This window comes from Vulpes vulpes, chromosome 1 (genome assembly GCF_048418805.1).
Source record: "Vulpes vulpes isolate BD-2025 chromosome 1, VulVul3, whole genome shotgun sequence".
Taxonomy (NCBI): domain Eukaryota; kingdom Metazoa; phylum Chordata; class Mammalia; order Carnivora; family Canidae; genus Vulpes; species Vulpes vulpes.
Window position 1 is genome coordinate 81287020 of NC_132780.1, and position 16002 is coordinate 81303021.

General features: G+C 38.6%; 1 protein-coding gene across 1 annotated transcript in view; it reads left to right on the forward strand.

The window, feature by feature from the left end:
- KATNA1 (katanin catalytic subunit A1) overlaps window positions 1-16002 on the forward strand; it is a 46233-nt gene that overhangs the window by 16985 nt on the left and 13246 nt on the right. The window contains exon 4 of the mRNA XM_025997986.2: window positions 2647-2827. Coding sequence (XP_025853771.1) covers window positions 2647-2827 — 181 coding nt within the window. The remainder of the gene's footprint in view (window positions 1-2646; window positions 2828-16002) is intronic.

Consider the following 16002-nt stretch of genomic DNA (forward strand, 5'->3'; position numbering starts at 1 on the left):
CAAACACACAGACACTTTAGTTCTTTGTACTTACCTTTCTTTCAGCTCAGATGTCTGATAACTTGTTCTCTCATTTCCTTCAGGTCTCAGCTTAAATGTCACTTCAGAGAGTGGTCAGCTGTCTCTGACCACTCTCCCTGAAATACCGCCCCCTAATCAAAGCCCCTGCCATTCTTTATTTTTCTACACTGCACTTCGCATCATCTGATGTACTGTTTATGTTTTCATTGAAGCCCCCTCTCCATACACACATATACACATGGATATAAGTCTGTAAGAGTAAAGGTTTTCTTAAACTTACTTGAAATATTTTAATCCTAATGTGTAATCAATAGTAATAGTTCAGTAAATTAGTTTTTGGAGAAATGAATAGCTAGTAGTAAAAAGTGGATGAAAAGTGGCATATTTTACAGGTAACTTCCATCTAGTCATTAAAAGCCATTTATGAGGTGATGATACAGGAAATGCCTTATGAAATGAGTAGAGAAAAATATGAATGCATGTGTACATAACAATTCCAGTTCTGTTTTTTTTTTTTTTTTTTTTAAGATTTTATTTATTTATTCATGAGCAGCACAGAGAGTGAGGCAGAAACACAGGCAGAGGGAGAAGCAGGCTCCATGCAGGAAGCCCGATGTGAGACTCGATCCTGGGACTCCAGGATCATGCCCTGGGCCGAAGGCAGGCGTCAAACTGCTGAGCCACTAGGGATCCTCTCCAGTTCTGTTTAAATGAAAGTCAACTATAAGAAAATAGACTAATATGTTAGGTGGTTAATGCTGGGTAATGGAGTTACAGGTGACTTATTTTTTATACTTGATTATATCTCAGTGTCGGGAATCCCTGGGTGGCTCAGCAGTTTAGCACCTGCCTTTAGCCCAGGACATGATCCTGGAGTCCCAGGATCGAGTCCCACATTGGGCTCCCTGCATGGAGCCTGCTTCTCTCTCTCTCTGTCTTTCATAAATAAATTTAAAAAAAAAAGGATTATATCTCAGTGTCTATTTTATATTATGTTTCTAGTAAGAGGAGAACAAATAAATTAATCAATTAATTAATTTAAGGTAATATCTCTACTTGGCTCTCCCAAGTGTCTAAATCCAAAATCGAACCCCTATCATTCCTTTCCACATTGGTTTGATTTTATCATCCTGCCAAATCCTCATTCTCAATGTCCCATGTGTACAGGAGTATATTTTAATAGCAATTCTCTCAGACTCTCATTGCTTACTGCCTTAAGCCTGGCCTTCATTTCTTGCCTCCATAACATATGTAACCTGCATATATCCCCCTGCTTCTGTTTCCTTTATTGGCATATTTTTCTTACTCAGCACTGGACTCGTTTTTCTTTCTTTCTTTCTTTTCTTTTCTTTCTTTCTTTCTTTCTTTCTTTCTGTTCTTTCTGTTCTTTCTGTTCTTTCTTTCTTTAAAGATTTTATTTACTTATTCATAGAGACAGAGAAGAGAGAGGCGGAGACACAGGCAGAAGAGAAGCAGGCCCCATGCAGGGAGCCTGACGTGGGACTCGATCCAGGGTCTCCAGGATCACGCCCTGGGCTGCAGGCAGTGCTAAACCGCTGCGCCACCGGGGCTGCACTCTCAAACCCTTTCAGCAGTAGTTAGCTAAAAGCCAAGCCTCTTGAGCTGGTACTCAGATTTTCTACTTAGTAAACCACCTTCTCTGTCCAGTGTCTTCCCTGAATGCTCCCCGTTGTCTTTATAGTTAGTGTCTTTAGAGTCCTTTACAGAGATGAAGCTCATTTTTATTTCTTTGCTACGCTGATTTTCTTGTCTGCACTTAAACCCCTTGTTTAGTTCATCTCCAGTGTTTCCAGACCTGGTGTATTTTCTGTCTTCTTGAGTCGTTGATAGCACTTGGTCTCATTTACATTTTCTGGTGTACTTGCCTAGTTTACATATCTTCTTTCTTAACTATATTTATGGTATTTGAGGATAGGCCTCTCTTACCTTTTTTATTGCTCATTTTAGTGACCCCAACCCAGTCTAGCAGCCTGAGAAATATTTGAGAGGTCTGAATTCTGCTGCAGAAACAAAGAGGGCATGAGGTCATGTATAAATGTAAAGCACTGTATGCATCACTTCTCGTGACTGTCCATAGCCAGTATTTATGTCAGTTTTTTAAATGGGAAAATTACTAAATTTCATTAATTAAAATAAGAGATCTATGATATATTCTAAGTAAAATAGTGTCAACTTACACACGTACCGTTGGATAAATATGAATCCTGTACTTGTGCTGCGTTCTCGTTCTTCTGATAAAACTCTCTTTGATAGTTGCGGTCTTTTCAGTTTCCAGGAATCAGACTCCTTTTTCTCTCATCCTTGATGTACACCAGTGATTTCCTCTCAAAGGAGAAGTGATGATCACTTGCCTTCCATTATTTCTATCATATAACCATACCACAGTCCTTCCTTTCTTTTCATTATATTACCCCAGATTGTGGTGTCAGATTTGAACATCAGATCTTAAATTTCAATGACTTAAGTTTGTTCACTCCTCTCTGATTTTCCATTATTGCCTTGGCTTCTTCAGTTCAGAGCCCCTAACTTAAACATGATATGTGTTCGTCTGTATTTGGACCACCTCCAGTTCATTATGATTTTCATGATCTTGTGTCTAATTAGACCCTCACCAGGGCCTCGAAAACGCCAGTCCCCTCAGTACAGTGACCCTAAACCACATGGCAACCGTCCAGGTACAACTGTCAGAGCTCACCGTTCATCTGCACACAATCTTCACAACGACAGAGGGAAAGCCGTTCGCTGTCGGGAAAAGAAAGAACAGAATAAAGGAAGAGAGGAAAAGGTAAATAATACTGATTTTCATAAATGAAATATTTATTAACCTTAAAAATGAAGACTGTATAAATGTAATCATTTTTGGTCATTGAAACCACCAGGCTATGATAAAACCTTACTCATATTCCACCTAGACTGGGATTTTTTTTTCCCACTCCCTAGTAAACAGATATTTTGGAGTATTTTTGTATCTTTATATCTTGATATAATTTCAGGCTTGCAAACAAGTTGCCAAGAATAGTATAAATTTACCCAGTTTTACCAGTTATTAATATTTGCCCCTTTTGCTTTACCATCTTCTCTGTATACATTTTTTTCCTGCAACATTGAGAGTAAGTTATAGATATCACGCCCTAAATACTTTAGAGCATATTTCCTAAGTACTTGGACATTCTTTTACATAAACACAATACAGCTGTCAAAAGCCATACATTTTATTTATTTATTATTTTTTTAAGATTTTATTTATTTATTCATGAGAGACACAGAGAGAGGCAGAGAGACAGACAGAGGGAGAAGTAGGCTCCCTGCAAGGAGCCCGACGTGGGAGGATGTGGGACTTGATCCTGGGATGGGGATCACACCCCAAGCCAAAGGCAGATGCTCAACCGCTGAGCCACCCAGGCATCCCAAAAGCCATACATTTTAGCTGTTATAGGCCTGTATCAATCCACAGACCCTCATAAAATTTAGCCAGTTATCCTAGTAACAGCGTTTGTAGCTCATTTTACCCCCATGCGAAAACTCACTAGGGAAGCCTACAATGCTTTCAATGTCATGTTTCTTTAGTCTCTTTAATGCGAAAATTTCCTCAGCCATTCTCTCTCTCTCTTTTTTTTTTTTTTTTTTTGGCCTGGCCTTTTTGAAGAGTACAGGCTAGTTATTTTGTAGAATGCCTCTCAGTTTGGGCTCCTCTGATGTTTCCTTGTGATTAGATTAAGGTTATGCATGTGGAGCAGGAATACCATTGAAGTTTTGCTCTTCACATTGTATAATATACGGAGGCACAGGATGTTTGTTTTGTGACTTGTGATAAATTGGAGTGCTTCATTATTAGGGTGGTGTCTGCCTGGGCTCTCCACTATAAAGCTACTTTTTTTCCCTTTATAATAATTTGAAGGGAGATACCTTGAAACTATGTAAATATCCTGTTTCTCATTAAAATCTCATCTACTTGTTTTAGCATCCAGTGATACTAGCCTAAATCAGTTATTCCTATGACAAATGAAAAATCATGATTTTCAGTTTTTTGTTCTCTTTTTGAAAAATTTAAATTCAATTAACATATAATTGTGCTTTCTCTCTCAAATAAACAAGTAAACTCTATTTTTATTTTAAATTTTTTTTAAAGATTTTATTTATTCATGAGAGACACACACAGAGAGAGAGAGAGAGAGAGAGAGAGAGAGAGAGAGAGCCAGAGACACAGGCAGAGGGAGAAGCAGGCTCCATGCAGGGAGCCCAATGCGGGACTCGATCTCAAGACTCTAGGATCACGCCCCGAGCCTAAGACAGACGCTTAACTGCTGAGCCACCCAGGCATCTCAAATAAAATCTTTTAAAAATTTTTAATGAGATATTTCAGATGTTGGCGACTACATTCAAAATGCTCTTTAATGGATACAAATGAAAAACTAAAAATAAGTTAAAAGCAAGATAAAAATAAATTCCCTAAAAGGAAACTCACTTAAGAAAAAAGTTCTTGTGTATCAATGAAAATATTTTAGCCTTCAGTTTTATTTATTTATTTGTTTATTTATTTATTTATTTATTTATATTTTTTAGCCTTTAGTTTTTTTTTAATATTTAATTTATTTAACATGAGAGACAGAGAGAGAGAGGCAGAGACATAGGCAGAGGGAAAAGCAGGCTCCATGCAGGGAGCCTGACATGTGACTCGATCCCAGGTCTCCAGGATCCCACCCTGGGCCGAAGGCGGCGCTAAACCACTGAGCCACCAGGGCTGCCCTAGCCTTTAGTTTTAAAATGTATAGCGTTTCCACCACTCTTTGGTTCTCTATTGTTTTAAGGAAGAGTAAGAGAAGAAAGTATACTAAATATAAGATTAGCTGCAATAAGAGAAGGTCTTATCTGTCTCCGCTAAGTGTAGGCAGGACTTCTATCAAAGGGGATAGGATCGCCAGAGAACAAATGTGTAAAATAGGTGTTCTTCCCAAGTCAGCAGTGTCTTGAAAATATGTACCCACTGTCAAGAAATGTATATTTGGGGAGACCAGATTAATATATTTCAAGTAATTATAAGGTAATTAGATGCTTAACAGTGGTTACGAATGGACTAAAATGAACAGAATTCTCAGAAGAGGTTGGTGGTAGTCAAACTTTATAGAAGAAATAAAACCATTAAGCTATAAAAGGTGAATCAGGGATGCATGGGTGGCCCAGTGGTTGAGCGCCCCCCCTCCAGCCCAGGGTATGATCCTGGAGTCCTGGGATCAAGTCCCACATCGGGCTTCCTGCATGGTGCCTGCTTCTTCCTCTGCCTGTGTTTCTGCCTCTCTCTCTGTCTCTCATGAATAAATAAAATTTTTAAAAAGGTGAATCATTTTTTATCCTATTTAAAAATATTTTATTATATATTCATTTCAGAAAATCAGAACATAGAATAAGTAAAACAAACAAACAAAAAAAAACCCTCAAACTCGCATTCCTATTGCTCCTGAGATCTATTAATCCCATGGTGTATCCTTTTCTATATGCATAATTTTTTCGTTTTTTTTTTTTTGCCACAAGTGGAATCATTTTCTGTTCTTTTAAGTAATCAGTACATTCTAACTGTCTTTCTATATTGAGTTGGTCATTCTTCTAAATAGTAGCTGTCCAAATGACTAGAGGAATGGAATATGAACACAGACGTGCCCTTCAGTGCAGTGTCTCCCTTCAAGTCTGTTGCCCATTGTCAAAATGGTTGTCCATTCTTCTTCTTTTTTTTTTTTTTAATTTATTTATGATAGACATAGAGAGGCAGAGACACAGGAGGAGGGAGAAGCAGGCTCCTGCTTCTCACCCGTTGTCCATTCTTCTGTTGGGTTTAGAGTTCTTCCTGTATTCTAGGTAGTACTAGCCCTTTATCAGATATGTGGCTTTTTTTTTTTTAAGATTTTATTTATTTATTCATGAGAGACACAGAGAGAAAGAGGCAGAGAGACACAGGCAGAGGGAGAAGCAGGCTCCATGCAGGGAGCCTGATGTGGGACTCCATCCCGGGTCTCCAGGATCACACCCTGGGCTGAAGGCAGCACTAAACCACTGAGCCTCCGGGGCTGCCCCTAGATAATGTGTTTTGAAAATATTTTCTTTCAGTGTGCAACTTCTTTTCATCCTTTTAACTAGGTTGGGTCTTTTACAGAGCAAAAGATTTTAATTTTGATGAAGTCTAATATATATGTTCCTTTTTTTTTTTTTTTAAAGATTTTTATTTATTTGAATGAGAGAGTATGCACAAGCTAGGGTGGTGGGGGGGTGGGAGGGGGAGACACAGAAGGACAAGAAGCAGACTCCTTGCTGAGCAGGCAGCCCTACTTGGGGCTTAATCCCAGGACCTGGAGATTGTGACCTAAGCCAAAGGTAAATGAATACTCAACTGACTGAGCCACCCAGGCGCCCCAAACCGCCTTTGTACCTTTTAAAAAAATGAGTTGGGCATATTTGGGTGGGTTTAGTTCTGGGTTCTCTATTGTATCTCATTGATATATATATCTGTCTGTTAACCAGTACTACCCAGTCTTGGTTACTGTAGCTATATAGTAAGTCTTCAAATTGGGTAGACTGATTCATCCCACTTTATTTCTTTTCAGAATTGTTTTAGCCATTTTGTTTTCTTTTTCCATATAAATTTTAGGATCAGCTTTTCTACATCTACAAAGACTCTTGCTGAGGTTTTGGTAGGAATTATGTTAAATCTGTGTATCAGTTTGAGAAAAGTTGGCATCTTTATTGAGTATGTCAATTCATGAACATGTTATTTATCTCCTTTTATTTAGATTTTGTATTTCTTTCATCAGCATTGCACCCTTTTCAGAATACCAGTCTTGCATATGTTTTGTTAGATTTTACATATATCTTACTTGTTTTAAGTGATTGTAAATGGTATTGTATTTCTAATTTCAGTGTCTACATATTCATTGCTAGTATATAGAAACACAATTGACAAAAAAAAAAAAGAAACACAATTGACTTTCTAAAAAAAATTTTAATTGTGGTTTAAGTATATATAACATAAAATTTACCATTTTAGCCATTTTTAAGTGTGCTAAAGTTTAATGCAGTTGAATATGCGTATATTGTTGTGGTACCATCACCACCATCTATCCAATGGAACATTTTCAATATTGCAAAACAGAAACTCGACCCATTAAACAGTAACTCCTTGGAAAGGAAAACTCTACTTTCTGCCTACTCGCTGCTCACAGAACACTTGTGTATTACAAGTGTGTAGGGTTTTGTCCCTACACCAGGCAATTCTCCAACATCAGCTGAGTACCCTACAACTTAAGTGTGACACTTACCTACCCGGAGTTAGCATCAAATCTCACAGGTTAAGTGCTCAGTCCCCAAAGATTGCTCCCACATCAGTACCAGTTGAGAGTCAGGATATCACCTATGCTTCTGACCAACTGGTATAAATCAGAGATTACCATGACTCCCTCCTTGGTTCAGTAATTTGCTAGAGCAACTCACTGAACTCAGCAATAACAGTTTGTACCAGAGGGACAGCCAAATGAAAGAGTAACATAGGGCAAGTATGTGGGAAGGAGTGTAGAGCTTCCATAGGCCTTCTCCAGGCAAGTCATGTTCCTAGCACCTTCACATGTTCACAAGCTAGAAGGTTTCTGATCCTATCCTTTTGGGTTTTTATGGACTTTTCATTGTGTGGTCACAATTGATTAAATCATTGGCCATTGATTTAAACCCAGGGCTAGGGATCCCTGGGTGGCACAGCAGTTTAGTGCCTACCTTGGGCACAGGGCATGATCCTGGAGTCCCAGGATTGAGTCCCACATCAGCTCCCTGCATGGAGCCTGCTTCTCCGTCTGCCTGTGTTTCTGCCTCTCTCTCTCTGTGTCTCTTATGGATAAATAAATAAAATATTAAAAAAATAAATTCAGGGTTAGGGCTTCAGTTCTAACCCTTTAGCCACATGTTTGATTCTCTTGACAACAGCCCCATCCTGTGGTTATTCAGGGGCTTTCCAAAATTGACCTCATTAACATAAACTCTTGTTTGGTTGAAAGGGGCTTGTTAGGAATTAACAGATACCCCTTTCACCTTTACCACTCTGGAGCAATTTCAGGAGCTGGGAACAAAAGCTAAATATTTCAACAAAAAAATACTTTGATTGTTCTTGACATTTAAGAAAGTACAAGGGCTGAAGGAGCTGTGTACCAGGAACAGGACGTAGACTGAATATACACTTAACTACAAATCATATCACATTCGCTATTCCTCTCCCTTCCCTAGCCCCTGGCAACCACTCTTCTATTTTCTGTCTCTATGAATTTGACTACTATTTGAATTTGATTTGGGCTCAGGTCATGATCTTGGGATGCATGAGAAATTTGTATTTCATATAAGTGGAATCATACAGTATTTGTCTTTTTTTTTTTTCTTTTTTAGATTTTATTTATTTATTCATAGAGACAGAGAGAGAGGCAGAGACACAGGCAGAGGGAGAAGCAGGCATCATACAGAGAGCCCGACATGGGACTCGATCCAGGGCCTCCAGGATCATGCCCTGGGCTACAGGCGGTGCTAAACCGCTGCGCCACCGGGGCTGCCCCAGTATTTGTCTTTTTGATTAGCTTATTCTACTTAGTGTAATGTCTTTAGAATTTCCTTTGTTTTTAAAGCTAATACTCCATTGGTCTTTATCTAGTCATCCATCTGAGGTCATTGGGTTGCTTCTTTTTGGCTATTGTGAATAGTGCTTCTGTGTCATGGGTGTATATAATTGTTCCTTGAGACCCTGTTTTCAGGTCTCTTGGAAATTTGTAGATATATATATATCCATCCAGAAATGGAATTGTTGAGTCATGTATAGTTCTATTTTTAATTTTTTAGGGACCCACCAGACTTCCACAGTATTTGCAACCATTTTACATCTCTGTCAACGATGCACAAGGGTTCCAGTTTCTCCATATCTTTGTCAACACTTGTCATTTTCTGTGTTTTTTGCCTTTTATTATTTTTTTAAATGTATTTGTTTATTTGACAGATAGAACCAAAGAGCACAAGAGTGGAGAATGGCAGAGAGAGAGGGAGAAGCAGGCTCCCTAACTGAGCAGGGAGCCCAATGTGGGGTTTGATCCCAGCACCCTAGGATCATGACCTAGGTTGAAGGCAGATGCTTAACTGACTGAGTCACATAGGCACCCCTTGCACTGAGGTTTTGATTTGCATTTCTATAGTGATAAAATTGATCTGTGTGTGTATGTTTTTTTTTTTTTTTTAAGATTTATTTGAGAGGGAGTGAGCACACGAGCAGGGGAAGAGAGACAGAGGGAGGAGAGAGACTCTCAAGCAGACTCGCCAGTATGTGTGGAGCCCAACGTGGGGCTTGATGTCATGATCCCAAGATCATGACCTGAGCCAAAATCAAGAGTTGGATATTCAGCTGACTGAGCTATCCAGGGGCCCAAACTTTGTATGTTTATCTTGTGTTCTGCCACCTTACTGAAGTCATTTATTTTAGGAGAAATTTTGCAGATTGCTTAGCATTTTTGGGGTAGACATCATGTCCTCTGCAAACAGGACAGTTTTATTTCTTCCTCTTGTTACACTGGCTAAAACTTCTAGCATTATGTTGAATAAGTGTGGTGAAAGTGGACATGCTAGCTTTGTTTTCAGCCTTATGGGGAAAGCATTCAGTATTTAATTATAAAATATGATGTTGGGCAGCCCGGGTGGCTCAGCGGTTTAGTGCTGCCTTCAGCCCAGGGTATGATCCTGGAGACCCGGGATCGAGTCCCACATTGTGCTCCCTGTGTGGAGCCTGCTTCTCCCTCTGCCTGTGTCTCTGCCTCTCTCTCTTTCTCTCCCTCCCCACCCTGTGTCTCTCATGATTAAATAAATAAAAAATATTAAAAAATAAATAAATAATAAAATAAAATAAAATAAAATATGATGTTACTGCTAGGTTTTTTGCATATGCTTCATATCAGGTTGAAGTTCCTCTTTAATCTTGTTTTTCTGAGAGTTTTAATCCTAAAGAGATATTGAGGGCAGCCCGGGTGGCTCAGGGGTTTAGCGCTGCCTTCAACCCAGGCAGGACCTGATCCTGGAGACCCGGGATCCTTGCATGTAGTCTGCTTTTCCATCTGCCTGTGTCTCTGTCTATCTCTCATGAATAAATAAATGAAATCTTTAAAAAAAGAGAGAGAGATACTGAGTTATGTCAGATGCCTGCTTGGCATTTATTGCATGATGCTATGGTTTTCCTTCTTTAACCTGTTATTATATAAATTACATTGATATTTTTTTAAAGTATTGAGCTAGTTGCCTCCCTGGGATAAACATCACTTGAGTATGGTACATAATTCTTTTTTTCTTGCTGGATTCTATTTGGAAATATTTTGTTAACGATTTTTGTGTCTATATTTATGAGAGATATTGGTCCATACTTGTTTTTTTTTTTTTAACTGTCTTTGATATCATAGTATTAGGTTCGTAAAATGAATTGAGAAGTGTTTACCTGTTTTCCAGAAAAGACTGTGTCAAATTGGTAATTCTTATTTAAATGTTTGATTAAATTCTCCAGTGAAACATCTGGACTTGGATATTTCTTTTTTGGTTTTAAAATTATGAATTCAGTTTCCTCAGTAGTTGTAAGGCTGTTCAAATAATCGTTCATAGTAGGCAAGTTGTGGTAATTTGTGTTTTTCAAGGTAGTGTTCCCTTTTGTCTAAGTTACCAAGTTTATGTATGTAGAATTTTTTGTTAAGATTCCCTATTCTTTTGGTATCTACAAGTCTGTAGCTCATTCTTGACGTTGATAATATGTGTTTTCTGGTGAGTTTTTTTTTTTTTTTTCATTTTCAGTGTTGCTAGAGGTTTGTTAGTTTCTCACCTTTTCAAAGAACCACCTCTTCGTTTTATTGATTTTTTTCCCTTTTTTATGTTTTTTGTTTCATTGGCTTTTGCTCTTATCACTGTTACTGTCTTTTTTCTCCTTGCTTTAAGTTTATTTTGCTCTTCTTTTATACATTCCTAGGTAGGAGTTTAGATGGTTAAGACTTTGCCCTACTTTATGCATTTAGTGGTCTACGCTTCCCTCTCAGTACTGCTTTAGCTATGTCCCAGAAATTATGTTGTATTTACCTTTTCATTTAATTCAATATATTTTTTTAAATTTCTTTTGAGACTTCCTCTTTGACCTTGTGATTATTTTGAAGTGTGTTAGTTTCTGATTGTCCAGAGATTGTGTACTTCTCTGTTAATTGATTTCAAGTTTGAATCCTTTGTGCTTAGAGAATATATTCTGTATGATGTCAGATTGTTTTATGGCCCTGGACATGGTCTTTCTTGGTAAATGTTCTATGAACACTTGGAAATATTTTCTGTGAGCACTTGAAAATAATGTATATTTTGTCCTTGTTGGGTGGCACTTTGTATTAATGTCCATTAGATTCTGCTAGATGATGGTGCTGTTGAGTTTTTCTATATCCTTGCTCATTTCCCTTTTTTTAAAAAAAAATATTTTATTTATTTATTTATGAGAGAGGAGAGAGAGAGAGAGGGAGGGAGAGAGACTGAGACACAGGCAGAGGGAGAAGTAGGCTCCATGCAGGGAGCCCAATGTGTGACTCGATCCCGGGTCTCTAGGATCACGCCCTGAGCCGAAGGCAGGTGGCGCTAAACCACTGAGCCACCCAGGGATCCCCTCCTTGCTCATTTCCTTTCTGGTTCTTCTGTCAGTTGTTGAGAGGAGTTGTTGGAGTCTCCAGTTATATCTAAAGATTTGTCTATTTCTTTCACTTTTATCAGTTTTTGCTTCATATATTGTGGCTTTGTTGTTTGGTGCATTCACATTTAGGAATTCTTTGTTTTCTTTTTCTTTTTTTTTTTTGGATTGCTTTGTTTTCTTAGGTGGATTGATCTGTTTATCATTATGTAGTATCTTTCTCTGGTAGGTTTGGTTTTATTTTGTTTGAAATTGACTTTATCTGATATTAATATAGCCATGTCTATTTTTCTTTGATTAATGTTTACATTAAGCCTTTTTCAAATATTTTACTTTCAGCCTACCTGTATCACTATTTTTGAACTAGTTTCTTGATGACCGCATATACTTGAGTCCTGTTTTAATTTATTTCACCAATCCCTGTCTTTTAACTGGTATATATAGGCCATTTATACTTAAAGTATTTGTTATATTGGGTTTAAGTCTGCCATTTTATTTTCAGTTTTCTGATTGGGGTTTTCTTTATTTTTCTTTATTTTTTTTAATTTTGTTTTGTTTCGTGTATTTTTTTTTTTTTTTTGGCCTTTGCATGGGGGTTGCTTGCACATTTTTTTAGAACTTTCTTTTGATGTTCTGTAGTGATTTTAAGTATATCCCTTTTATTAGCTTTTTCAGTGGTTGCCCTAGATATTATATATAAAGAACTTGTACTGGTTGACTGGTATTGTCATTTTACCACTTCAAATGAAGTATAGAAATCGTTTTGCTTTTTATATTCCTTTGTCCTCCACCATTTATAATTGTTTTTAAATATTTCCTTTCCCGGGAATCCCTGGGTGGCTCAGTGGTTTAGTGCCTGCCTTTGGCCCAGGGCGCGATCCTGGAGTCCCAGGATCGAGTCCCGCGTCGGGCTCCCGACATGGAGCCTGCTTCTCCTTCTACCCATGTCTCTGCCTCTCTCTGTCTCTCTCTCTGTCTATCATAAATAAATAAATAAATAAATAAATAAATAAATAAATAAATAAATAAATAAATAAATAAATCTTTTAAAAAATATTTCCTTTCCCTTATTTAGAGCCTAATCACACAGCATTAAACTTTTTGCTTCAACTGTTAAATAAATTAGAAAATTCAAAAGGAGGGCACCTGACTGGCTTAATCAGTAAGCATCTACCTTCAACTCAAGTCATGATCCCAGGGTTCTGGGATCAAGTTCCACATCAGGCTCCTGCTTATTAGCAGGGAGCCTGCTTCTCCCTCTGCCTGCCACTGCCCTTGTTCATGCTCTCTCTGTCTCTGTCAAATAAATAAATAATATCTTTTAAAGAAAAAGAAAACTCAAAAGGAGAAAGAAAGCCAATTGTACTTACCCATATTTTTACTTACTACATTCTTTATTCCTTCCTGATCTTTCCAGGTTCTTCCTTACATTTTTCTTTTCTCTTTAGAGTACTTCTTTTAACCATTCTTTTAGGATTGGTATCCTGGCAACAGAACTCTCTTACTTTTCCCTCATATAAGAATGGTCTGATTACCCTTTCATTCCTGAAGGACATTTTTACTGGGTAGAGGATTCTGTGTTGACAGTTTTTTTTTTTCTTTTAGCACTTGAAAAAAATTTTTATGCCTCCTTTTCTGAGGAGAAATCTACTTTCATTTGAATAGTTTTTTTTCCTATTGGCATGGTGTTATTTTTGCTTATTACTCTCAGTGGATTAATTTGGGGTGTTCTATTTCTGAAGTTATCTGTTTTTTGGTTTGTTTCACATGTTCATAATTGCTTGTTTGAAATTTTGTCTTCTTGGTCTTGGCATGTGTTGATTGTCTTTGAGATCTTTGTGGCTCTTAGTATATCAAGTGATTTTTAGATTGAAACCTGGATATTTTCATATTATGTTATGAGACTCTAGATCTTATTTACACCTACTGTTATAGGTGACTATAACTGACTTTTTCTGACACTGCTGTGGCAGGAAAGCCAGGGGGCCATTGCTCCCAGGTGAAAGTAGAAGTCTAGGTTCCCACATAGCCTCTGTTGACACCGGAATGGGGAAGAGGTCTTCTCATTACCACTGAGTTGTGGTGGAAGTTCTCCATGTGAACTCCAGTGACATTGTAATGGGGGTGACCTTGTCTTGACTCTATGAGTCTTCCTCTGACACCACCCCAGTGCCGCATTACTGCTGGTGGGGATGGAAGTGCAGGCTCCCTCTGTAATCTCCACTGAGTGGAAGTCTTATTACTGATTGGCAGGGATGAAAATTCCAGTCCCCTGATTGGCCTCTGATACACTGTGATTGGGGCAGGGTAGAGTACCTCATTCCAGCCTCCCAAGTGGATATCTAGGCTCCCCACCTGGCTTTTGCTCCCCTGAGTAGGGTAGGCCCCCAGCCTTTACCAAGGTGCTTGACTGGAATAGAGTGTTGTCTGAAGTTTTATCTTGCTAAGCCTCCCTCTTTTTTGATCCTCTGGCTAGAGAGAATAAGCTTTTGTTGGGGTCTTTTTATTTGCTCACATTGTTGTTTCTGGGTTTCTGTCTTGTTTGACCTTGAGTCTGGATTTATGAAGGAGAAGGAAAATCTAGAGAGCACACAACCTTGTCTAGGTTCCCTGGTTGGCCTGCCTCTCTCTATACTTTTTGAAGTCCTGTCTTTGTTTAGTGTATAACGACAGGGTTGGGTTTTTTTGTTTGTTTGTTTTTGTTTTTACTTTTATTTTTATTTTTTTAAAGATTTTATTTATTTATTCATGAGAGACACAGAGAGAGACAGAGACATAGGCAGAGGGAGAAGCAGGCTCCATGCAGGGAGTCCAGTGTGGGACTTGATCCCAGGACTCCAGGATCATGCCCTGAGCCAAAGGCAGACACTCAACTGCTGAGCCACTCAAACATCCCAATGCCAGGGTTTTTAGTTCTCTATAGCAGAAGGAATTGTGAAAAGTACATTTACTCTGTCTTCCTGTGAGTGAAAGCCTAGCTGTCATTTTTAATTAACTCATTTAATGGAGACAGTATATTTGGATTTTGTGTTTCTGATATTGTCAGCTTTTACAATAACTGGTTTTAAAGTTGGGTATTTACTTCCTGGTTAATTGGTTCATCTTCAGCTTTATTTTAAGCATCAAGAAAATTGTACTATTTCAACTAATTAAATAAAATCCTATCAAAAATGTCAACATTTGGGGCCCCTAGGTGGATCAGTCGGTTAAGAGTCTGCCTTCAGCTCAGGTAATGATCTCAAGAGTCCTGGGATCAAGCCCACATAGGGCTCTCTGCTCAGGGAGGAGTCTGCTTCTCCCTCTGCCCCTCTGCCTGCTTGTGCTTGCTCTCTCTCTCTCCCTCTGTTTCAAATAAGTGAAATCTTTATTAAAAAAAAAAAATGTCAGCACTTGAAAGTCCATAGCTTCCTTTGGCTGACCTATTATTGAATTGTTACTCCTTTCTGCCTAGCTTAAATTCATTTTGCTTTGTCTGCAGACATCCCTTTAGCACTGTGTTCTGTGGGAGGAAAGAGAGCAACTAGAAAGTACTTTCTGTCTGTGTCTTGCTAGGCTCACAGTGTGAGTTCCCAAATATCAGGGACAGTGTCTTCTTTCTGTCCCCCACAGCTGCTGGCACAGAATGGGTTCTTGGTAAATATTTGTGAAGGAATAACAACTGCAGGATGTCTGGGCGCCTCAGTTGTTTAAGCATCTGCCTTCAGCTCAGGTCATGATCCTGGAGTCCTGGGATCGAGCCCCATATCAGACTCTCTGCTCATTGGGGAGCTTGCTTCTCCCTCTCCTCCCTGCTCGTACTCTTGTAATCTGTGTCGCTATCTCTCTCTCTCTCTCTCTCTCTCTCAGATAAGTAAAATCTAAGAAAGAAAAAGAAAAGAAGAGGAAAAGAAAAAAAAAAAGAAAGAGAAAAAAAGAAAAGAAAGACTACATAAATACTCAGATTGACTTCCTTCTTTCCTTCCTTCCTTCCTTCCTTCCTTCCTTCCTTATTCTTTTTAGTAATCTCTACACCCAACATGGAGCTTGAACTCACAACTCTAAGATCAAGAAATGCATGCTCTTCTGCCTAAGCCAGCCAAGTGCCCTAACCTTCTCCTCCTTTTTTTTTTTTTAATTTATTTATTCATGAGAGGCAGAGAGAGAGAGAGAGAGAGAGAGAGAGAGAGAGAGAAAGAGGCAGAGACACAGGCAGAGGGAGAAGCAGGCTCCGTGCAAGGAGCCTGACATGGGCCTTGATCCCGGGTCTCCAGGATCAGGCCCTTGGC